At 41.9% G+C, this 24685-nt stretch overlaps 1 protein-coding gene across 1 annotated transcript in view; it reads left to right on the top strand.

Moving 5' to 3' along the window:
* The first annotated feature begins 2796 nt into the window (after nucleotides 1-2796).
* The window catches only part of Obi1 (ORC ubiquitin ligase 1), a 47729-nt gene continuing 25840 nt past the window's right edge, over nucleotides 2797-24685 (top strand). Inside the window, exons 1-4 of the mRNA XM_027393976.2 lie at nucleotides 2797-2953; nucleotides 17310-17445; nucleotides 19483-19574; nucleotides 22957-23205. Of these exons, the coding sequence (XP_027249777.1) occupies nucleotides 2882-2953; nucleotides 17310-17445; nucleotides 19483-19574; nucleotides 22957-23205 (549 nt within the window). The 5' untranslated portion in view covers nucleotides 2797-2881. The remainder of the gene's footprint in view (nucleotides 2954-17309; nucleotides 17446-19482; nucleotides 19575-22956; nucleotides 23206-24685) is intronic.

Here is a 24685-nt window from a genome sequence, read left to right as displayed (position 1 = left end):
ATGTCACTTCCTGCCTGGATCACAAGAGTTCTTTACTACATTTCCCAGACTCCTCCTCGACTCCTAGTCCCACCTATCTTGCTTCCTCATTGGTCAAGCCGTACTTTATTTATCAAGTAATAAGACAATCATATACACAGAAGGCCCTCACCCATCAGTTGCACATGCCTTTAATCTCAGCACTTAGGAAGTGGAAGCAGGGGGTCTCTATGAGTTTCAGGCTAGGCAGGTATACAGAGTGAAATGCATGCACTCAAGGCTATGTAGTGAGATTCTCTCTAAAACAAACAAAACAAAGGAAAAAACAATACCCCCATAACTTGTTAAGGTAATAAGCATATAATTTACTATAACAGAATTAAGCCAGTACAGACATAGCTATATGGAGAGAGCACTCTAAAGCCATGTCAATAATAGCAATAGTAGGGAGAGATGTCGGAAATAGCCAGATCATATTATTCTAATTATAACAGGCTTTATTTGTAAAATTTGTGTTTGAGACTAGGTACTGTGTATGTTTATCTTATTGATTGTTGAATAAAACACTGTTTGGCCAATGGCAGCAAGTTAGGCAGGACTAGGAGTCAAAGAGGATTCTGGGAATTGTAGTAGAGAAGTGGTGATCCAGGCAGGAAGTGACATAGCAAGGAGACTCCTATTTAAAGAAGGAGAAACAGGAAGCGTGCTCTTTTTTCCCCTTCCTCCACCAGCGGCCAAATGTAAGCCACCTGCAAGGAGGGATGCCAAAAAGGCGTCCGATAAGATATGTCTTATAAAATATATAGATTTATGATAATTAAGACTGAGCTAACAGATGAGAATCCTAGTCATTGGCCAAGCAGCTTTGTACCTAATATGTCTCTGTATTATTTTGTCCATCCATACGGCAAGCAAAACTTGGGTGGCTGGCAGAGACCGCCCACATGGCCATAGGGCTCGGGTGGCTTTTGGCGGAAAGATTTATTGTAACAACTAGGCATTGGCATGAATCATCAAAATCAGTGGTTTTCAATGTATGGGTCGATTGACACATTTGGGATCAAATGACCCTTTCACACCCAACACCATCAGAAAACACAGATATTTACATTGCAATTCATAACAGTAGCAAACTTAGTTATAAAGTAGCAATGAAAACCTGGTAGTTGGGGATCGCCATAACATGAGGAACTGTATTAAAGGATCACAAAAGTAGGAGGTTGAGAACACTGATCAAATGACTTATAAGATGTGCACTTGCCAGGTTACAAGTGGAACTCTTTTGGAACAGAAGTATCTTCTACATATCTGTCCCCTGCTGTAGTCTTCTCAGGGATAGATGTCCCTGGCAGGTCATCCTTACTCCTCTGTCCCACTCAGTGGCTGTAGAAGGAAGCCCTAAAACATCACGGAATTTCTCATTCTAATCCTGGCTTCAGCGGGGAATGTGAAAGATACATTTTCTAGGCTTGTGCATTCTGGACCTGGAATAAATATGACTTTGCTTTCAAATAACCACAAGGTTTTAGAAGCAGATTATTCTCGTGCTAGGCATTCTGAAGAAGTGTCCATTACACAGGGAGTCAGTACAGATGTTTTGCCTAGTTCTCCAATTCCAACTTGACCATACCCTCTAGTTCTTAGGAAACAAAGATACTGAGCTACAGGGATATTCTGACTGCCACTAGTGAGATTTAAACTGGCTTCTCCAGACCAGTTGCTAACCTCTCCAGTTGCATTATTCCGTGGTTATTTTAGAGCCAGGATGATTGGCCTCCACCTTATTTCACACACACACACACACACACACACACACACACACACACACACACACACACACACACACACACAGAAAGGCCATGACCTAGGAAGTTGTCCAAGGCAGGAATGTCTCCTCCATCAGTCTCTTTAACAAAGACATCAGCAAAAGACATGTCCCTTGTTTCTAAATTTCCCATCTCACACACTACATTTGTTTGCATTATTTCTCCTATTAGCTCTTTCTCGTTTACACCACTTTGTAGTTAAATCCCAAATCTTATACATAAGATTCATTTGGGGGAACATTTACATTTTCTTTTCTTTGTCATTGTTGGGAAATGCTAATTTGTAACGTCACAAGTTATCTCGGGGAGTTCAACAGCACAAGTGGTACTTTTCATATTCTCCGTGTACCTAAAATGAAGTCGTTAAGATGCATTGTACAAGTGTATGCTTTGCCCTGTTGGCAGTTTCCTGGCTTGGGGTGAATCAGCGCCCCGGCTAGAATCCTTAAACCTTCTGATTAGGAAAGCCCAGGCTGGCAAGTCAGAGTCTGTGCTCAAAGAGAGCTGAGAGTGAGTTTACCCAGGTTCTTCTGGGTAGTCTGGATGCAGAACAGCGTTGCTTTGAAGCGCAGCATCGCGCCTTCTGGAAAGCACGCTGTAGGAATGGGGAAGAAACTCAGAGAGAACAGTTTCGAAAATACCAGACGAGTAGGTATGGTCTTTTCTCGTTATGTCTTGAGGGCTCAAAGGTGTGGCCACTCCCCACCCCCATTGGCCTCTTTGACAGCCTTCTCTCCTTGCTGCACTGATGGATTACACTCTCCGCAAATGCTCCAGAGCCTCGAAGCCTCCAGGAAACCAACTTCCTTCCCGTCCCCAGCAATTTTTAAGTCACCTGACCCAGGGGCCCATTTTAAATCCGTTATCAAAAACAGCTACGATTCCATAACGAAAGGGGGAAGAAAAAAAAAAAAAAATGACGGGGCGACCGCGCATCCCAGAAGCGCGTTTTTCCGTCCCCTCGCCCGGCTCGCTGTGGCCCCGCCGGGCCGCCGTAGCCGGCCTCGCGCGTTCCCAGCGTGGCGAGGAGCCGCTGTCGGCGGGACTTCCGTGTTGGCGGGATTCTGAACGCTGCCATGGCTCAGACGGTGCAGAACGTTACATTGTCCCTCACTCTGCCCATCACGTGCCACATCTGCTTGGGGAAGGTAATGGGTGCGGCTAGGAGACGGGCGGGCGGCCCGAGCGGCGGCGGGAGGCCGGTCCGGGGCCCGCGGGCGGGGCGGCCCGGGGCGGGGCGGGGGGCCTGCGGGGAGCAGCGGTCCGAGCCTCCGCGGCGAGCGAGCGAGCGGGCGAGCGGCCGGGCGAGCCACGCAGCCTCCATCCTCCGTGCGGCGAGCGGCGCCGAGGAGAGCAGGCTCCCCGCCAGCCCCGGCGCCCGGCCGGCCGCCCGCAGCGATGGCTCGGGGGCCGCGGCCCCGTTCCCAGCCCTTCCTTCCCCCGTCTCACTCCCGGCTGGACGGCGGCTCTCGCCACGCGTTGAGGGTTAGAAAAGTCCTCGGTGGTAGCTGCTCCCCCTCTCCCCCCGCTCCCCTCTGTGCCGTGGAGAAGGGGAAGGAAGCCAGCGGGGTCCCGGCTCCCGCTTCAGTCCCCAGAGGCGACATGAGGTGCTCGTGGGTTCGTGAAACTCCGCGGAGAAAGTAGTTTGGTGTTAGAAACCGAGCTTTCCCTTTCATTTCCGTTTGTGCCCCCCGATTCGGTTCTTTTTTTTTAAAGAGCGTGCCTTTACCGCGTGGTCCAAGAACGGAAAAGAACTGGAACGCTCGTTCTTCTTTTTTTTCTTTTCTTTCACCTTGGGTTGTACGTAGTGTGCCCCAGAATGTAGGCTGCACTTTACAGCCCCAGGCTTAGCAGGGAAAAAAGAATTGGGTGCCAGCCAATAAGATGGCCTGCTTTTTAGGTGTTGGAAGTTCAGCGTAGATTTGCTGATTCAATAAATAAAAGCAAGTTGGGTCTGGAAGCAACTGCTAGCTAGCATCTAGACAGAGTAAAAGGCCACAAATATGGTCCATCTGCTGTGAGAAAGAATGGCCTGCTTGGTCTCTCTGAGGAGCTGAAGGATGACGTTTACAAAGGTGGCTTTTGAGCTGGCCAACTGGTAAATCTGAACTATGTTTTCTTCACACCCAAAGATGCCATCACAGTTCCATCCCTTCAAACATACATCTTTTTTTTCTTCTAAATTATTATCTCTTATCCTTGCCCCATGGTGGGAAAGCCTTTAAAAATTTTTTTAAGAACTATTCAGGCTTTGTCAATTGTGATCTATATTGTTGTTTCCTTATATCTCAGTTTCCACCGCTCAAAATGTGTTTAATTTTATCAACCCCAGTTAACTTGTTGGAAGAATTTCTGTTTGACCCTGAGGAACATTTGTGATTGTGTAGTTTCTTTTGATTGCCTCCAGGGGCAAGCCAATGGCATCTGACTGGTGGATTCCAGAGCTGCTGCTAGCTAAATTTCCTATGATATACAACACAAAAATACTTCAGTTAAGAAAAATGTTGATAGTGCCCCAAATGGGAAGCCCCTACCTGAACCAATACATAACTCCTAGTCAGCGAGCCCTCCATAGTAGGGCTATTAATGAAGAACTTTTAACACTACTCCTTCCAAATACATTTGCTATGTTAAGAAAGGGATTTCATTGGAAAGGAGATAACATGACATGATAAAAAAGGAAAAACAAGCTGTGTGTGGTGGCACATGCCTTCATCTTTAACTCGGGAGGCAGACACAGGTAGATCCCTGAGTTCAGTGCCAGCCTGGTCTACAGAGCAAGGACAACCAGGGCTAAGGAAGGAGACAGATTGTAGAGTTAATCTTTGCACCAAAGACCACCCCTTCCTGTCCATTAGTGTACAGAGCACAGTATTGTAGTTTGCTCTCTCTTCCTCTTCCTCTTCTTCACCATCTTGGAAACATTATCCTCCGATCCTCATCCTTGAACATGCATGCCCCTGAAAAGTTAGGGATTTCACGTGCCACTTATACCGTTGCCATGGTGATCAACTGTTTTTGATTGTGAAGACTGATGACCTGGGAAATTATGATCATATCCATATCTTAGAACTTTTAGACCTATGTCTGTTTTGGCTATTTTGTATAGTGGGGTTTGCGTAGAGGAACATGGGTAGACAAGAACTGAAAGAGTACTAAATGCTTCATATTTTACTACTTGGAGAAAGAATCCATTTTTAAGTTAGTGTTTGTATTAGTTACTTTTTGTTGCTGTGATAACACCAGGAACAAAAGTGACTGACTATTAGAGGAGAGAATTTATTTTGGCTTATGGCTCCAGGGGCAGAGTCTATAATGGCGGGGAGGTGTGGCACTGGGCAGCTGGAGCAGAGGGCAGGGAGACAGTGAGCCTGCTGTGAGGGTAAGCTATAAATTCTCAAGGCCTCAGCTGATGGTGCGCTTCCTCCAGCAAGGCCTCCCTGCTTAAAGGGTTCCTCCTTAATCTGCCACCAGCCTGAGTCCAAGTATTCAGTTAGCCATTCGAACCACCACATTCTACTCTCTGCTCCCCATAGGCTCCTCGCCATGTCACGACAGATGCATCTACTGCATTTTGAAGTCCTCATGGTCTTTTGCTGTCTCAACAGTGTTTAAAAGTCTAAAGTTGCTTCTAAGACTCATCAGTCTCTTAACTGTGATCCCCCCAATAAAATAAAAAAGTACGTATTTCCAACACCAGGTGGTACAGACTATACATTCCCATCCCAAAAGGGAGGAATGGGGCACAGTGAGGACATACTAGACCAAAGTCCAGGGCACAGAATCTTGTAGCTCTGTGTCCAGTGTCTGAGAGTTTACTATCAAAGGGCTTAGTTGGATCACCTCCTATCTTTGCTGCTTACAACATAAATCTGTTGCTTGGTGTGCCACTCCCTATATGCAGTTCTTGGCAGATGCCTTATAGCTTGGACATCTGCAGTATCTTGGGTTCTTCACCCACAATGGGCTCTTAGGGCTTCTAGCCCTCTCAGCTTCCTTACTGTGTGTTGCCTGGCCTCAGTGGCTCCCGGAAACCATAGAGGAAGAATTCATAACTCCCTTGAGCCTATATCATTTGTGCCTCCAAAGACAGCACCACAGAGAAGACACCACCAAGTCTGGCTGCCATCTTTGGATGGGTGACCACATAGCAACAACTTCAGTATGCGGAAGCAATTGTTTTTAGAGAAAGCCACCCCCTAGGCTTTCTCCCTTGATATGCTGGGAGCTTGGCCATATAGAGTCCTGTCTTAGAGCTTCCTTCCATTGTTTTAAGGCTTTCCCTAATTCTAATCTCTTTACCCTCACTTTCAGCACAAGCCTTGGTCAGCTGTGACTGTTTCTCTCCAAACTGTACATTTTTAGAATTTCTTTCTGTTCCACTAGTTCCTTTTCTCTTTTTTTTATGATTTTTAATTACTAGTATTATTTTTTTCACATCCTGACCACAGTTTCCCCTCTCTCAGTCACCACCCCCATCCACTCCTCCTCTGTTCCTATTCAGAAAAGGGCAGGCCTCCCATGGATAGCAACCAATCATGGCATATCAAGTTGCAGAAAGACTAGGCACCTCTCCTCATTTTAAGGCTGGACAAGGCAACTCCAGTATGAGGAATAGGGTCCTAAAAGCTGGCAAAACAAGTCAGAGACAGGCCCCATTCCCACTGTTAGGAGTCCCACAAGAAGACAAAGCTTGCTTATAAGTGGATATAAACAGTGACTCACCAATACGTAACCAGATAGGTTTAGGGTATATTTATTAGGGAATATGCCTTACTTACAGAACTGCGTAACCAGCCAGCTGGCAGGGAATAAAGTAAATAGGGCAAGCCTATAAGGCAGGGAAAAGAGAGAGCTTACCATGTGTGTTCCCTAACCTCTAAACCTCTCACACATCACCTTGACCCTAGGAGGCTTGGTTACTGTGTCCTCCTACACTTGTTCCTTTTCATTGTAGAATTACATGAAGTATTAGTAATAACCATACCACAGATTCAATATTATGCTATCTTGGAATTTCCTCTGCCAAGGAAATTCCTTTTTAATTTAGCCGTGGGCAAGTTCTTAGGGCATGAGAAGAAGGCAGCTTTAGTTTTGCCAAACTATCACAGGAGTGCTCTTAGCCTAGCTGCTAACAGTGGCCTCATTCTCTGAAATCTCTTGAGCCAGCCCTCTACTGTCAACATTACTCTCATCACTAACATCTTCCAGGCTTATCTTAGGAAGACCTTTTAATCTCTGCTTACAGCATTCTACTACTTTTCTAGAAGTCCAAAGTTCCAAAGTCATCTACATTTTTTTCCGAAAGAGAAAAAGTCAGGTTCCTCACAGTAATATCCTGTGTCTTCTGGTACCAACTTCTGTATTACTTTTTGTTGCTGTGCTAAAACACCATGAACAAAAGTGACCTGTGCAAGAAAGAGTTTATTTGGGCTCATAGTTGCAGAAGGAGAGGCCATAATGGCAGAAGGGGCATAGCAGCAAGTGGTCCAGTCAGGAAGCTGAGTAATCACAAACTCAACAACAAGCAGGAAGCAACGAGTGAACTGTAAGTGGAGCAACACAGACTCCAGGGATGGATTTCCCTACTTCTTAAAAGTTCCACGACTCCCTAAACACAATGCCAGGGACCAGGGACAGGAGTCCAATTATATGAACCTATGGGAGACGTGTCTTTTTCAAACTGCCACGGCATCCCAAGTACAGTGTGTGTGTGTGTGTACATACATACATGTGTGGACATACATACATACATACATACATACAAACAATAGTTTTTCATTTTCCCGTTGACTTTTCTTCCCAAGTAGTCCCTCGTGCTTTCATTCCACTTGAAACCTCCCTTCCCTATTAAGACCTTCCCCCACTTTTCCTGCTACCTTTTCTGTTTTCATGACCTACACAAACATAAATTTAAATTTAGATTTCACATACAAATGAAACATTTGATATTTGAGACTTGCTTCTCCTAGCATAATAGTGTCCAGTTCCATCCATTTTCTTGCAAGAAATGACTGCATTTTTGTATATGTACCCTATTATCCATTCATCTATTGATGGACATCTGAATTGGTTCCGTATCTTAACTATTATTAATATTCCAGCAAGTATCTGTGTAAATGTTGACTTAGAATGTACTCAAAAGTGGTATATCTGTATTTTAAGTAGTCCTAATTGTAGTGTTTTTAGGAACCTACACAGGGACTTCTTTAGTGTCTTCAGTTTCCATTTGCACGAGCAGTGTATAAGTGTTATCACTAACATGCTGCATTGTTCTCTTAGTGTATGCCATTCTGATAAAGAGGGATTCCCAGAGTTGTTTTAATGTTCATTGCCTTGAAGGCTTAAGATGTAGAACACTTTCAAATATATATTGGTCATTTTTTATTTAAGAACTGTTATGTTAGTTCATTAGCCCATTCACTGGTTGGATGATTTGGCTTTTGGTGTTTAGTTCTTCCAGGCCTTTGTGATTGCTGGATGTTAATGCCTGTCTATGTATAGCTGGCAAAGACACTCCCCCCTTCTCGACTGTCTCTTCATTCTGCTGATTATTGCCTTTTTATTCAGAAGCTTCTTATTTCTATTTGTCACTTCTTTGGATTTTTCCTGTGCTATAGATCTTTCAGAAAGTCTTTCTTTATGCCTCTATTTTAAATATGTTTTATTTTTCTCTAGCATTTTAGAATTTTCAGGTCTTTGATCCACTCTGAATAGTTGCTGTATCCAAGAGTAGAGTTACGGATCTAGTATGATTTGTTTCCATGTGGATATACAGTTTTTCCACACCAGTGTATGTTTTGACACCTTTGTTGAAAGTAGGTGGCTGATGAGGAGGTATGGTCTTGTCACTGGGTGGGCCTGGAGGTTTCAAAAGTCCTTGTCATACTCCTTTCAATTAAACACTTTCTTTGAGAAGTTACCTTTGTTGTAGTGTTTCATCTTAGCAATAGAACAGTAACTAAGTTAGCAAAGATCTAAGATCATATGTTTCTACTCATTGAAATTATGTTAGATACAGAAAAATTATAAATAGGGCTATTTCACATATTAAAAAGAAAAAAGAAAGGTGGCTCTGTGTGTGTGGGTCCTCTATCCCAGGGGTTTCCATGCATGGTTTTGTGCCAATACAATATAGCTAGTGTTGCTGCTGCGGTTCTTCAGTGTAATTGAGGTCGGATAAGTGACACCCCCATTGCTCTTTCTGTTTAGGGTTGCTTTAGGTACCTTAGGTGCTTTCATAGGGAAATGAGGTGCATCTGTGCATACTGGTGCCCACCGAGTCCAGAAGTGGGTGTTGAATCCCCTGCAGCTGGAGTTATGGCTGTGAGCTACTTGATGTGGGTACTGACAGCTGAACGCTGACCCTTTGCAAGAGCACTGTGTTTGCTTAACTGCTGAGCCTTCTGTAGCCCCAGACTGTTAAGATTTAGTTCTGTGGAGAATATTGATATTTGATAGAGATTGCATTGAGTCTTTAGGTTCCTTTCAGCAACTAGCCATTTTCAGCTTTCCATCCAACCATGAGCATGGGAGAACTCTCCATCTTCTAGTGTTGTCTTCAGTTTAGTTCACCAGTGTCTTTGTTTTTATTGTGATCCTTCGCCTGCATAGTTAGGTTTATTCCCAGTATTTTATTTTATTTTTGAAGCTACTTGTGAAAAGTTTCTATACCCCATAAGTCTTTCCGCCAGTGCAGCAATCCAAATCAGACCAAATCAAACTGAATTAGAAAAAGCTCACATTTAATGGATACAGTGCTCCAGGATGGCCTTCCAGCACCCCTAGAGAGGAGACTTGGAAAGGAGACCAGAAAAACCATGAGTCTTTTGTCTGGGGACAGTTTAAATACCCTGTGGGAGTGGTCTTGGGTATCTCTGGGGGAGGGGCCATCATTTGGTGGGCAGGGTTTGGAGGGAGATGGGCAAGGAGGACTTGGGTGGAACCTCACCATAACATTCCAGACTCTTTGGGTATGTGGATGCCAGGGGCTGGGGCAAAGTTTCCACCATAACACTATGAATAGGAGTTGTTTTTTATTTCCTGATTTATTTCCTGTAAATTTCATGATTGGTGTATGGAAGTGCTACTGATTAGGCTATGTTGATTTTGTGTCCTGTAATAGATGACAGTGTTTATCCTATCTAAGTATCTTCTAATGGAGTCTGGAAGGTCTTTTAAATATGGGACCACAGCCAGGTAGTGGTGGCACACGCCTTTAATCTCAGCACTCAGGAGACAGAGGCAGGTGGTTCTCTGTGAGTTCAAGGCCAGCCTGGTCTACATAGCGAGTTCCAGGACAGGCTCCAAAGCTACAGAGAAACCCTGTCTTAAAAAACAAAACAATATCTGCAAATAGGGAAGCTTTGAGCTTTTCTTTGCCTAGTTATAACCCTCCTCTCTCTGTCTTTGTCCTCGTCCTGCGCTAGCTGAGACTTGCAAAGAGTACATTAAGAGTGGGAAGAGTGAGCACTTCAGCTTCCGTCATGACTTAGGAGGGAGTGTTCTCAAGCTTTCCTCACATAATCATGTTGCCTATAAGTTTGTTGTATGTGGGCTTATGATCTTGAATTTTGTTCCTTTTATTCCTAGTTCATTTATGGCTTTTATTGTGAAGGGCAGAATAGTTAATTTTGTCAAGATTTTTTTTTCCTGTCTGTTGATGTGATCATGTGATTTATGTCCTTAACTCGATTTCTTATATTTATTGTATATATAGATCCAGCTTTACCTCCCTAGGCTGAAATCAACTTGGTCATAATGTATAATCTTCACGTTTTTTTCTAAATTTTTATGTGTATGAATGTTTTGCTTGTATGTGTACTGTGTGCGTATTTTGTGCTTCCAGAAGTCTGGTTCCCTAGAACTAGAATTACTGACAACTGTGGTCCATTATGTAGAGCAACAATTCTCAACCTTCCTAATGCTGCAGCCCTTTTATACAGTTCGTCATGTTGTGGTGACCCCATTCATATAATTACTTCCTTAATATTTCATAACTGTTATGAATTGTAATGTTAATATCTGTTTGATATGTGATTCCCCCAAAGGTGTCACAACCCACAGGTTGAGAAACACTGATGTAGATGCCGTGACCCAGACTGGGGTCTTCTGCAAGAGTAGTGAGTGCTCTTAACCATGGAGTCATTGCTTCAGCTCCCTACTGTGGTCTTGAGTAAGATTTACAGAAACTTTGCTGAAAAGTTCTCTGGGCTCCTCTGTGAAATTGTCCTACAGTCTATCTTTCTTTTCGTTTTTCTGCGTATTTTTCTGATTTTGGTATCATGGTAATACTAGCCTCACAGAATGAGTTTGGTGATGCTCCTTCCCTTCCTGTCTTGTGTAATTTGAACAGTATTGTTGTTTCACAGTTTGAGGGTTGTTGCTGTTCTACAGCTTGAGAGAGTATTAGGCTGGGCAGTAGTGGAGAATACCTTTAATCCCAGCAGAGGTGGATCCAGGCCAGCCTGGTCTACAGAGCTACACAGAAAAGCCATGTCTCAAAAAAACCAAAAAGAAAAAGAAAAAAAAAAAAAAACTGTTTGAAAACTGTTGCTGTTAGCTTTCTCACAGGTTTGGTAGAACCTAAGAGTGAATCCATTGGTTGTGGGCTTTTTTACTCTGTGAAAAGCTTTTGATGAGTGCTTCAGTCTCATTATTTGATACGGATTGTTCAAGTTGTTTATATCATCCTGACTCAATAGAAGTTGTGTGTCTACAAATTTGTACAGCTCTTCCAGATTATGCAGGCTCAGGGTGTAAGTTTCAAATACTTTCCACTGAGCCTCTGGATTCCATTGCAATCTGCTACAATGCTTTGTCTTCTTCTCTGGTTCTTAGGTGTGTCTTTCTCAACTGGTTAATTTGACTAGGGGCTTGTCAATCTTGTTTGTCATCTCAAAGAACCACTTTTTTATTTGATTCCATGTGTTGCTCTTTAATCTCCATTTCATTATTTTTTTTGCCCTAATCTTTATTATTTCTAGCTGCCTTGTCTTGTTCTTACTTTTATGACCTCAGTGTGCATCAGCATGTTACTTGGATAGCCTTTTCTAGTTTAGGCACTCATAGTTGTAAATTTTGGTGTTAGGAATGCCTTAGCTGTATCACAAACACTCTAGGAAGTTTTTAATTTTCATTTCTTTTAAAAATTATTTTTTAATTTTTAATAATTTTTTATTCTCCAGTGACTTACTGCTCATCAAGAATGTATTGTTAAATCTTCAAGTATTTGTGTAGTTACTGTGGCTTTTTTTGTCTTTTATGTCTAGTTTTAGTTCACTGTTGCCTGACAATCCAAGAGATTGTTTCTTATGCTTTTGGTTGTAAGCCTAGCTTTTAACGGCTGAGCCATCTCTTCAGCCCCCAAGATATTGTTTTTGTCCTTTCACATTTAAGATTTGTTCTGTGACCTAGAATGTCGTCTGCTTTAGTGATGGATACATGAACTGTGGAGAAGAATGTATTCTGTTTCCATTGATGGAATATTTTCTAGATGTTTATTAATTCTATTTGATTGATAACGTAGTTTAACTCTGAAGTATCTTCAATAACAATTAGTGCATTTCTATTTAAAACTGTTACATCCTCTTGGCCAATTATTCCCTTTTGTTGTATAGCAGTTTCTTCCGACTGAGAATAATTCTGGAGTTTAATACCTCCGAGCCTGGATCTACCTGTTTGCCTTTCACTTCTGTAGATTCAGAAGGCTTTGATTGTCCAGCCCAAAACTCCAGACATCCACATCCTTCCAGCAGCAAGATCAGTACTTGGGAGCTTGGAAAGTACAAATCCTTTGTCTGAAGTGTTGTGGTTGCTTCCTGACTCCCATTGCATTTGGGAGACAGATTGAATATCCAGAGAAGGGTATATAATCTGGGGAGTTTGGGGAAGATGGGAAGTTGGACTATGAAGCTAAGGTATCTGCTGGCCATACTTAGTTTTACAGAGTGTCTGGCAGTCTCTTGCCTCCAGGGCTCTAGCTTATCTTTTAGAGAAGACCTCTGCTTCCTCTGCTTGCTGGGGATGCCATGGGTGAAGCTGTATTGTTTGCCTTGCTTCTTTCCTGTGCATTGCCCATTCTTTGCTTCGCACTCTGTACCCTTGTATCATCACTCTCGTACATTTCTGAAGCTCTTTTTGCTTTTGGAATAGAGTCTATTTTGGAATAGAGTCTATTCTTTCTTAGCATGTCGTGTAGGCAGTTTCTAGTCCACCATCTAACTGGAGGATCTTAAGCTAAAGTTACACTGTTTTCGGGAAATCATCTGATAAGTAGCCTGTTCAGAGAAATGGATAGTCAACCTCTAAAACCTAACACAGTGACAATAATAGGAGGTTCCAACAGTACAAATGATTCTGCTGTGGGGCATTGTTGATGGCCCTAAGCAGCCAGAGCAGAGTAATCTGCCTGGAGTTGTTCTTTTTTTAATTGTCTTGGTACACTGAATGGAGGGGTAAAACTTTCCTTACTGTTTGAACATAAACCTTTTGCTTTAGAAGACAATTTGGGCAACATTATCTCACCTTTTGGTTTTCTGCATCAGAATTTATTTTTATTATCCCAACCATCTTCAAAGCAATATACCAAGTGCTGTAAGTATATACAAAGGGGACATTGCACCATCACCCACTGAGACTAAACCTGATGGTGAAAGTGGGATATAACTAGTTTTCTAAGCAGGGCATAAAGCAGAAAGGGGGGGGGCGTGCTATTAATAAAGATGTAACTACGCACAAGTGTGAGAAAGTCACCAGCATACATAAGCAGGAAGTAGTTATTGTAGCTCTTAATTTTTACAGGAAACACAACATCATAACCGGAGTTCATGGTGAGAATCTGCTCTTGGAAGCTAGGAAGCAAAGAGTAGAAATGAAGAGATTGGGTCCCAGTAGCCTTCAGGGATGTCACAAATGACTTCCTTTGGGTTTTGCTATCTCCCAGTAGGCCACAGGCTGAGGATAAACCTTTTAGCACATGGGCCTCTGGAGAATGTACAGGATCCAGACTATAGCACTGTATCCTTGGCCTCCACAGTCACACGTCCATCTCAAATTATGACCTGCCTTTAGCCCATCCCCAGGAGTCCCAAAGTTTAACTATTCTGTTATTGTTCCATATCTTGTGAGACACTGGAGAAAAGAACTGAAAAAAAAGTTACAGAATTCCAAACTGCAATGGTGTGGGGTAAATGTTTCTTTTTCAAAGGGGAGGAATAGGAATAGAAAAAAACAAAAAAAAGATTTCAGGAAAGACTGAAACCCAAGAAAGCAAATGTTAGAGCCTGGTACTCCACACTTGGCATCCTGGACAACTGTGGCACATGATAACCCAGGGATTGGGAAGCCGTTTCTGTGTAGCCTGCTGCCGACAGTCTACATAGTCATGGAGCTGGGGCTGGCTCTCCTCACTGTACTTTCCCTACATGTTTTCCTTCCCATGTTTCTGGTTTCTCTAACTGCTTTTTATGCATTTGATTCCAGGGTTATGCAATAATGGTGTGTGTGTGCGTGTGTGCACGTGTACACACATGCACATTCATGTGAGTACAGTCAAGTTATGTGAATTTGCTAGCAAATATTATTTCATTTAAGGTAGCACATAAGTGAAAGGGTATTAGGTTTAGCCATAATTTTCAGAGATAAAAACTAAGCCTACAGTAACCAAAAGTTTACTTGAGGTTAAAATTCGGGATACTGGGAGTTGACCCCAGGTTTATCTCAGAAGCCTAAACACTTAACTGTTACTGAGGTCAGAGAGAGACTTGGGAGTTGTAAGCATAGAACAGATATTAACCACAAGCAACACGACACATGAAATTAAGAGAGAAAATTGGGCATATCAGATAATATGGCCCCAGACAAGTATTAGAAACTATGGTGCCACCCCTGGTATCTTGACCAGATGTGTTTACTCTCTGACTCCATTTTTGCTGGGCTCACCCTCCACCTTCCTGAAACCCATCATTGATGCTGTGCAACTTTCTCATTGTCATTACCATTTAAGTGATCCTTTCCTTATGACCATTTGTGACCACTTCCCTTTTTCTCTTTGGCAAAATAAGCCTGAGCAACTCAATAGTTGAAAATTCACACCTATGTGAATTGGTCTTACATTGCATTCAAAACCACAGACCTCAAATGGGAACAAAACAAAATTAATTAGTCCTGCTAAATACTCCGAATAAACTTGCCTTTTGCTTTTCACAATAACTGCTCTATGTTCCTTCTCTCAGATCTAGATACTATGCCCTTCTTCACCGTTTGCTGATCCCTCACTTCAGATTTAAAGTGTAAGTTCCAACTGAGAAAGCTGGAATGTGAATCCCCTCCTTCCCATCCTCGCATCAACCAGCCCTTGTGTTTGTTTTCACATGGAAGCTGGCTCTTCCCTCCTGTGTAAGACAAAATCTGCCTGGTGCTCCAATTCTGTTCCCCTTTTGGCTTCTTGGGAATTTTAGCTTAGGGATAGCTCTAGCTATGCTATCCCTACCCTCTCCATCACTGTGACATTACTAACTGTAGTCTAATTTGTATGTTTTCTCCTTTACATCTGAGACTTGCCTGTAGTTTCTATTTTCATCTTCATCGCCTACCAGCCTCCTTGTGTTTCTGTCCCCATCATTTGCTGAGAAACTCTTTTTAGTAGCAGATCATTTCATACAGTGTCATCTCTACCTCATCATTGTCTTACCTTCTGGGGACTGACTTCCTAATGAGAAGTTTCTTTGTTTTGATTTCTGTGGTAACTACCATGTTTTCCTTCCTGACATCACAGGCCTTATTCTCAGTTTTTCTAGATGTGCCTCTTGTACTTGCCTCTAACCATTTTGCACCAGGAATCTGCACCAGGCTTGTGGTTTTAGATGCTGTAATCTTTTACGCCAGTGACCTCAAAGCCTCTTTTGCCATGCTTAACCCCTTAAAAGTGAGTTTGGCCAGGAGTTGGTGGTGCACACCTTCATTTAATCCCAGCAGAGGCAGTTGGATCTCTGAGTTTGAAGCCAGCCTGGTACTACAGAGCAAGTGCCAGGATAGGCTCCAAAGCTACACAGAGAAATCCTGTCTCAACAACAACAAAAAAAAGTGAGTTTGATGTAAGACACTTGACATGATCAAAATGTGACTTTTACTATATATAAAAAACTCAATGGGCGTTGGTGGCGCACGCCTTTAATCCCAACACTCGGGAGGCAGAGGCAGAGGCACTATCTCTGTGAGTTCGAGGCCAGCCTGGTCTCCAGAGCGAGTGCCAGGATAGGCTCCAAAGCTACACAGAGAAACCCTGCTCGGAAAAAAAAACAAAATAAATAAATAAATAAATAAATAAATAAATAACTCTTCCTCCTGCCATTGGCATGTCAGTAAATAATATGCCAATAATATGCCAACTAGTGTGTTTGATCAAAACTGTCTTTATAGATTGGGGGATCTCTTTAACCTTTATTGTATGAGCAAATACATAGAATATTATGGTTGCTTTTAAATTGTTCCACCAGTTGCTTTTCCCTTATTGCCCTGATACACTGTGTGGAGTTGTGTTCAGAGTTGGCTTCCGTAGGCTTTAGAGGTGTGGTCCACACGGTGCTGTGGAAGTGACTGAGAGCTCCATCCTGATCTGCAGGCAGGGATGGATGCAGCAGTGGGAGGTGGATTGGTGGGCCTGGCTTGGACTTTTGCAACCTCAAAGCCCAATAACATCCCTGCTCCAACAAGGCCACACCTCCTAATCCTTAGTAACTAAGCATTAAAATATATGAGCCTATGGGAGCCATTTTTATTCAAAGTTACTGGGCTTCTTAATCTTGGGGTATAATGTAGTTTTAAAAATACTGCAGTAGTATGTGGGTGGGAAGAAAGGACTATGGTATAAATACAGCTCTGTCTTCCTAGAAATTTTATGAACAAAAGGATAAAACTAGAACACAATATTCATAATAGGAATTTCCAGTCCTGTGAGGAGAGGAGGCAAGAGAAAGAAAGGGAGTTGTTGGTGAGAGAGGAAACAGGAGACGTGGTTCTGTCCACCCCTCCTAGATCCTGTTCCTCAGGCCCATTGTACCAGGGATTGAGTGCTGACAAAGCACAGTCAGTCACCAGGGATCTTGTCATGCATAGCTGGTGGTTGTTGGTACTTCCTGGTGTTGTGGGATTCGCTGCAGGATTTAAGCATCAGACTGATGGTTCCAACAGAAAATAGACTGCGGAAAAAGGTCCCAAAGTTAGCAGTGAGTAGAAAGCCTTGCCGTTTTGACCATGAATGTTAACTCCTCAGTAAGCTTCTCAGTTGCAGTCTCCATGACCACCTCCGTCAGCTAGCAGCTCTCTCATAGGAGAAACAGTGTGCTTAAGAGAAGCCTCATTTTCTATATTCCTAAGTGTTCTCTCCTTACCTCCCCTCGGCTATACTTGAAAGGAACAATTTGTTTGCTCTAAACTCCATTGTATTGGGAACCCAGTTAGGCCAGCTGCTAGGTACTAAAGTAATGTTTCTTTTTTTCACAGGTCCGTCAACCTGTTGTATGCACCAACAACCATGTGTTTTGTTCCATCTGTATCGACTTGTGGTTGAAGAATAACAGCCAGTGTCCAGCTTGCAGAGTTCCTATCACTGCAGAAAATCCTTGCAAAGAGATTATTGGTAAGGGTCTATTTTATATGTACTTAAGACAGTGTATAAACAGTGTTTGTTTGGGGAAGACTAATCTAAAGTTTTCATTGTTACAGATCAATATCATATTGATTTATTAGTAATTATATATAGTATATGTAGTGCAAAGAACCATGAAAGATCTGAAATAACACTAAGGCCTCATGCCTCTTACATTAGAGACTTCATGTGAACAGACATATTTATGGTTTAAGGTTACAAGTGCTAAGAAGGGGAAAGAAAAGGCAGAGAGTATTAGAAAGAAGGCAAGAAACTCTGAGAAAGGCTTGATGAAGTTGGTGATCTTTAGGTTTTGAGCAAGGGACTGGTGTGTCCCAAAATATGCCTTAGATATGTTGCTTGGGTGGTGCTGTGGGGCCTGCACTTTAGAGAGGCAGATTGGCGACTCTGGTCCAGTCAAGGATAATGTGAAACTAATTGTAGCATGAATTATAAAAACCCAGAGACAGATCCTGGGGTTCAAGCTAAAGATCAGAAAAGCAAAGCAGACAACCACTAGAGAGTTCTTACGGCGATCCTGTCCTTAGCGTGGCTGGAGACTGAGTGCCACATGAATACTGAATAGCCCAATGAGACACTGAGTTCCTGTCTTATATACCTCTCTGGTGCTGGGATTAAAGGTGTGCACAGCCTCTATGGCTGTAGCTTTGTGTTCTGATCTTCAATCAGGGTTTATTAGATCGTAAACAATATATCACCACAGCTAATTAAGGTTTAAAAGAAGAAAATTAGTGCCACATTAGGAGAGGCAAGAGGAGTTTCAAGCCAGAGCTAGGAAAATAACACATTCTGAGAGACTCTTGGTGTTTTATTTTGGTTTTTCTTTAGTAAACATTACAAGGGAGCCTATAATTAGCCACAGGTGGACAGACCTTACAGAAACTTGAGTAGTTGTAGTGGTGTAAAATTAGGGGAAATTGTCTTAAACACTGTTTGTGGTGGAAATGAAAAGTAAGTTGTGTGGTAGCAAAAGACAGAGTGGGACTTTGGGATCCAAAGCTTCTCTTATGGTCACAGGGTGAAGTCTCTACTTAGACTTATTTAACTTCAGCAAGGAGTCAGGTCTTTGTGTAAGATGAGAACATTGATAATTAAAGTAGTTTAATGCTTTTCCTCACCTCTCTGACTGCCTTGTTTATTCCTGTCTAAGTAGTATGAATGAACTCTCTGGAATAAAATAGTTTGTTCGTCCTTTCGTTTGGATAGACTGTCCTGAAAAAGAACATCTATAAAATGTTTTGGCTATCATATTGCTAACTGCAAAGGCAGTAAACCCAGTATTAGTTCAGAGCACTCTGAAAGAATTCATATTGGGTGTATTTCTCACAAATTGGGGTACACAGCTAATGCTGGCACTCAGTCCTTTGTAACTGGGTCATTAGAATCAGTGAGATTGTGTTACTGGTACCCAGACTTGTTTTAATTAATTAACAGTTGTTTTAAATTCTCGGTATTCAGAATTGATAAATTAATCCTAAGTAGCCCCTTCTTCCATTGACTTTGCTGTGATAAGATGTTTAGGTAAGTAAACACAGTACCAAAGGAATTTCTTTTGATGTTGGTTGGTATTGTTTCCTCAGAGTTAAAGTAGAGGAGGTCTACTTTATGGTAACCCCCAAATGATCCCAAAGTCCCACTCAGTCTTTTGCTCTCTATCTCGTGTCTTCCTTTCCATTTCCATCTCAAACAGTGTTTAAGACAACTTTAGTCCACTACAACTACTCCAGTTTCTGAAAGGTCTGTCCACCTGTGGCTAATTATAGGCTCCCTTGTAATGTTTACTAAAGAAAAACCAAAATAAAACACCAAGAGTCTCCCAGACTGTGTTATTTTCCTAGCTCTGGTTTGAAACTCCTCTTGCCTCTCCTAATGTGACACTAATTTTCTTTTTTAAACCGTAATTGGCTTCCCATTATTCTCAACTAGGGAATTATGTAATACAGTATGGAAAAGATTCATTTTCATTTTGCCCAAACCAACACTGAGGATTTTTTTTTCCCCCTCCAGGAGGAACAGGTGAAAGTGAACCTATGCTAAGCCCTACAGTCAGGAAGCACCTTCGGAGGACGAGACTGGAGCTGCTCCACAAAGAGTATGAGGTAACTGTTACTGCTTTAAGGTGATGTCAGCAGTGAACTTCCTGGAGAAGCCAGCTAAGCCCCACACATCTTAGACCCAGACCCTGCCATGTGGTCTCTTTGTTTGTTGCAGATCTTTTCTTGGGAGGAGGGGTGGTTTGCTTTTTGAGAGTCTCCTGACCCTTGAGATTACACACACTCACCCCATGCCTACCCTGAAGCCAGTCTAAACACATTCCATAAGTTCTTCCTTTTCTATTTCACATAGAAAAATGGTTTTATTTAAGTAAAGGACACATGACTAGAATTTCATAGAAAGGGAAGAAACGGCAACATTTTCCTTTTTTCTTTAAAATTATTTCCCAATGTGTGATTTTGTTTTGTTTGCATGGATGCCTATGCACCACCTGAGTGCCTGGTATCTGAGGCCGGGAGAAGGTGGCAGATCACCTGGGACTGCCATGTGGGTGCTGGGAACCAAACCCAGGTTCTCTAGAAGAGCAGCCCATGCTCTTAATCACTGAGCCATCTCTCCAGGCCCCTCCCTTTAAAGTGTGTGTGTGTGTGTGTGTGTGTGTGTGTGTGTGTGTGTGTGTGTGTGTGTGTATGTGTGTTCTTTAATAATTTGTACCTCTGCCAGTCATTTTGTATTTGTTTCTTTAAATAAATGAACAATTATATTAAAGATGCCCACTTAGGGAACTCAATTAATTTGTTACTACCTATAGATGGACTGATGATTATAAACATGACCAATTCTGATACACTAAATAAACATTGTGTCATCTGTTAGCCTAGGGATTTCAGTGTGAAATATGTTATTTCTAATTTTTGTCTAAAGATGACTAAGCAGATTGATCTATAATGAACGTGGAATTTTTACAAATGAATTCATGCTTCTGGAATAAATACACTTTTGGATGTTGTCATTGTGTCTTCATTAAAGAGGGGTAGAGATTTTATAATATATACATATATATGTGTACATGTATATATTGTATTTTCTCTAGTGTTATAGAAAATACTCCCCCCCCCCCCTTTGGCAGTTGAAGAAAGGCTTTTTGTGGGATGTAGCAGATACACAAAGAAAAAGATCCTCTGCAAAGCAAAGGGGGACTTGTGAAACTGAAAAGTTTAGTCTTTTCTCGAGGACTTCGGCTTTAAGACACTGAATGGTCTTCACCACCTAATTTAGGGTTGGTCAATTTGAAGAAAGACAGAATGGCTGATTGGCCCACAACAGATATTTATACTGCTGTATAAATATAGTATGATAGAAAGTACCTTTAAATTAAACTCTGTACATGGAAACTACCCCAGCTTCCTCAAACATTTTAATACGTTGGGGCATAAGTGATGGAATAAATGTTCATTCCTGCATCATACGTTTTCTACATTTATGGATACATAAATATGTCCTAGCTACATTGATTTAAAGAATGTAACTTCTTATGCTGGGTATGATGGCACAGCCCTTTAATTCCAGCATTTGGGAAACAGAGGCAGGCAGATGTCCTTGAATTGGAGATCTGCTTGGTCTACATACATAGTGAGTTCCAGGACAGCCAGGACTATGGAGAGCAGTGGTTCTCAACCTTCCTAATTCTGGGACCCTTAAATACAGTTCCTCATGTTGTGATGACCCCTAACCATAAAATTATTTTGTTGTGACTTCACAACTGCAATTTTGCTACTGTTATGAATTGTAATGTAAATATCATGCAGGATATCTGATATGTGACACCTATGAAAGTGTTATTGGACCCCAGGTTGAGAACACTGACACAGAGACCTTGTCTCAGAACCAACAAACAACAAGAAAGTGAGGGAGGGAAGAACACAACTTCTTTTAGAATGCTATAACATATATGATAATTTACTAGTAAATAGTACTGTGGCAAATCTAAAATTCACCTTCCATAATAAATGTCATAGATAGTAATCAGAGGTCATTGACTTCAGTCTGTTTCTCTTGCTTTAAAATCAGAGCACCTTAAACCGGCTTAATGCTTCTACAGGCTAATGTTAAGGCATTATCAACATGGTGGTGGAGAAAAAAGAACAAGAGAAGAAAGAGTCCCAGAGCTCTTTTTGTTTGATAAGTCAGGGACCCGTTCATTGATAACCTAGATGTCAGCATTAACCCATTCATGAGGGCCTTGGCTGGTTGATGTTACCCCCTTGTGATGTTATCACAATGGCAGTTACATTTCAGCAGGAGATTGGGAGGGACATTCAGACAAGCACTGACATTTAGAGTTTATTTTCTGTAGAATGTTTAACAGCCTCAGATTAAGATATGTGTCCATGATAGAAGAGTGTATGCTATTACACTGTGGCTCTGCCTCTTGCTCAGGACCCTTGCTACTGCATTGATCTATGAGGGGGGAGGGAACACAAGTGAGGAACAGGGTCCAGTGGGTACAACAGAGACAGCCTCCAGGAGACACACTTAGGTGAATCAGCTCAACTTTATTCCATAGTATAGGAATATATAGGACTGGGGAGACTGAGGACAAACCCTAATATTCATTAGGTGGCAGGCTCCTATCATTAGGCTTTGTGTGTGACTGTAGGGTCCTGTCAAAATGGCTGGAGCACTTGCCTAATTACCATGTGGGTCATCAGGAGAAGAGCATTTGCTGGGAACTGTGTCAAGCGTCACCCTAGGGATAAATCAGGCATCCTGGGCCTAGAGACATGCTCCAGGTAAGGCTAGGTAGAGAGCAGGAAGATTTTCTGGGGCAGCTAGTCCCTCCATGTTGCAGAGCATAGAGAAAGCTGCCAGGGTATGGTACACTACAGCCTCTGATCAGCAAAGCGTCCCAGTATTAAACGGAAGAATCTACCGTAAACGTTTGCAGTCACACGCAAGAGCAACAGCAGTCCCAGAGTAGAGAAGCAGATATTTGCATGGCCCTGACTAATGGTTCAAGACCCCACTACTGCTATTACTCTGGGATGAAAAGTGGAAAGATTTCATTCCTACTTTGTTCAAGCAAAAATATAAACAAAATTCTGGTTGCTATTTTGAACAACAGTTTTAAATTTTTTTATAAAGCAATTAACATGCCTCAAGTTTTCCTTCTGAATTGGAATCTCCTTTTTTGTTGAAATTCATGTTTTTTCTTAATTTCTTGATTATATCTTAAGCAAAATCAAAATGTTGACATTTATAAAATCAGAGCTGTCTTTGAATTAAAATGTTAGTGTGGTACCAATTTTTATGAGAGTCAGAAAACGTTTTGAGAATTTAAACTGACTTTTTCCTTACAAAACTGTTATGTTAGATAAAGGGTCCATGTATGTATAAAAATTTGAATGTAATATTCAAGAACACATTGACTCTGGCTCAGCATATAGCGTTAGTCCATATCTAATTATTGAATTCCATACTCTTTAGGATGAAATAGATTGTTTGCAGAAAGAAGTAGAAGAACTTAAAAGTAAGAATCTCAGCTTGGAATCACAGATCAAGACTATTCTGGACCCTTTAGCCTTGATGCAGGGCAGCCAGAACGAAGACAAGCACCCAGTGGCAGATAATCCAAGTAAAGTTGACCCAGAGTCGGTAGCAGAGTGGAAGAAAAAACTCAGAACGGCTAATGAAATCTATGAAAAAGTAAAAGATGATGTGGATAAGTTAAAAGAGGTAAGTTGCAGTCTTGGGGGAAAATCTAGGATGGTTCTTTTCAAAGTTCTACAATATTTTAAGTACTTTCACAAGTATAAATAGCCATGTACCTTGACTCACCATTAGCTAATTTGTGAGAGCAGGACGAAACCCTGGATGAGCATTTACATGCGATAGGAAAACGTCGTCTCATTAGCTGTCATTAGCTGCCAAGAAATATCAGGTGGCTCCGTTTGTGACTATAATTGGAGACAATGTACTGCTTGTATATGAGTGCTTCTGGAAGAGTTGCCCCTGTTAAAAGGATGAGTTTCGTTCCCCCACCCTCACCCCCCTCTGTGGTTTGTTAATTTTTTTAAGCTTACAGCACTGGCTGCTTTGTAGTCATTAAAGCAAACACATCCCATTCCCTGCTTAGCAAAGAATCGTTTATTTGCTTGTTTTTTTTTTTTTTTGAGGCAAGATCACACTACATTGTCTGGAACTTGCTATGTATCGCAAGCTGGCCTGAAACTAACCACACTCCTGCTTCAGACTCTTGGTCGTGTTAGGATTAACAGTGTATATCACTGTACCCAGCTGAACAAAAGATTTTAACTGTACCTTTCCTAGCACTATCATTGTGTGATTTTGAAAGCTGAATATAAGTACATGTTGAAAGTTTGCTGACTAATTCAGAGAAATCTGTGAGCACCTACTTCAGACCACTTACGCAGAAGAGTAATGTGGCGTATGAGGCTGAATCATTTTCCTATTTGTCTATCCATCCAGCAAGATACAGAGAACATTAGTCCAGGGTGGGGAAGCAAACCTTTAGGATTGGTTTAAACCTAGAAGGGAGATAAAGATGCATGCCATTAACAGTAGCAGTGACAGGTGTTGTATTGCTTTCTGGAACAAAGGCCAGCCTCAAGCTTGACTTCGGGATACCTGTCCTGGAGTACAGTGGTGCTAAATGGGTATGGTTTTACAGCACTCACTTCTGCTACCGCCCTTTAACCTATCTGTATTCCCTTAAATGCTGTTCTTTTCGGAATTGGTGCGTCTTCAGCCATGAAATCATTAATGGCTCCTTATGACATTTTATAGAAGAACCACTGCATATTAGCGCTTATGTCTTCAGTGAGGTTAAGTAGCAGAGAAATATCTTCAACTCAGGGCAAACCATTTTCCATATACAAAACAAATGCTATGTGGTTCATCAAGCCAGTGTGAAAGACAGAGAGAAGCTGCTTTCAGAAGAAATGAAACTTTGTACATACCTGCCTGTATTTTTTGAAGGAAGTATATAGTTCGTTTTTGTTTGTAAGGCAGCCAGCCTTAGTGTAAATGTGTCACCTTTGTTAAAAGGTAAGGAAAACTAAAGCAGAAGTTTCTCCTTTGACTTATATGTTTTTCTCTGAGTCACCAGCATGCTGTATATGGTCTCCTCTAGTTACTAGATTCTTGGCAGAAATACTTCTTAGAGCATGAAGCTCTATGCAGAATTCACTCTGGG

This window comes from Cricetulus griseus (genome assembly GCF_003668045.3).
Source record: "Cricetulus griseus strain 17A/GY chromosome 1 unlocalized genomic scaffold, alternate assembly CriGri-PICRH-1.0 chr1_1, whole genome shotgun sequence".
In the NCBI taxonomy this organism is placed as follows: domain Eukaryota; kingdom Metazoa; phylum Chordata; class Mammalia; order Rodentia; family Cricetidae; genus Cricetulus; species Cricetulus griseus.
Note: the sequence above shows the minus strand (reverse complement) of the source record. Positions and strands in the feature narration are given on the sequence as shown.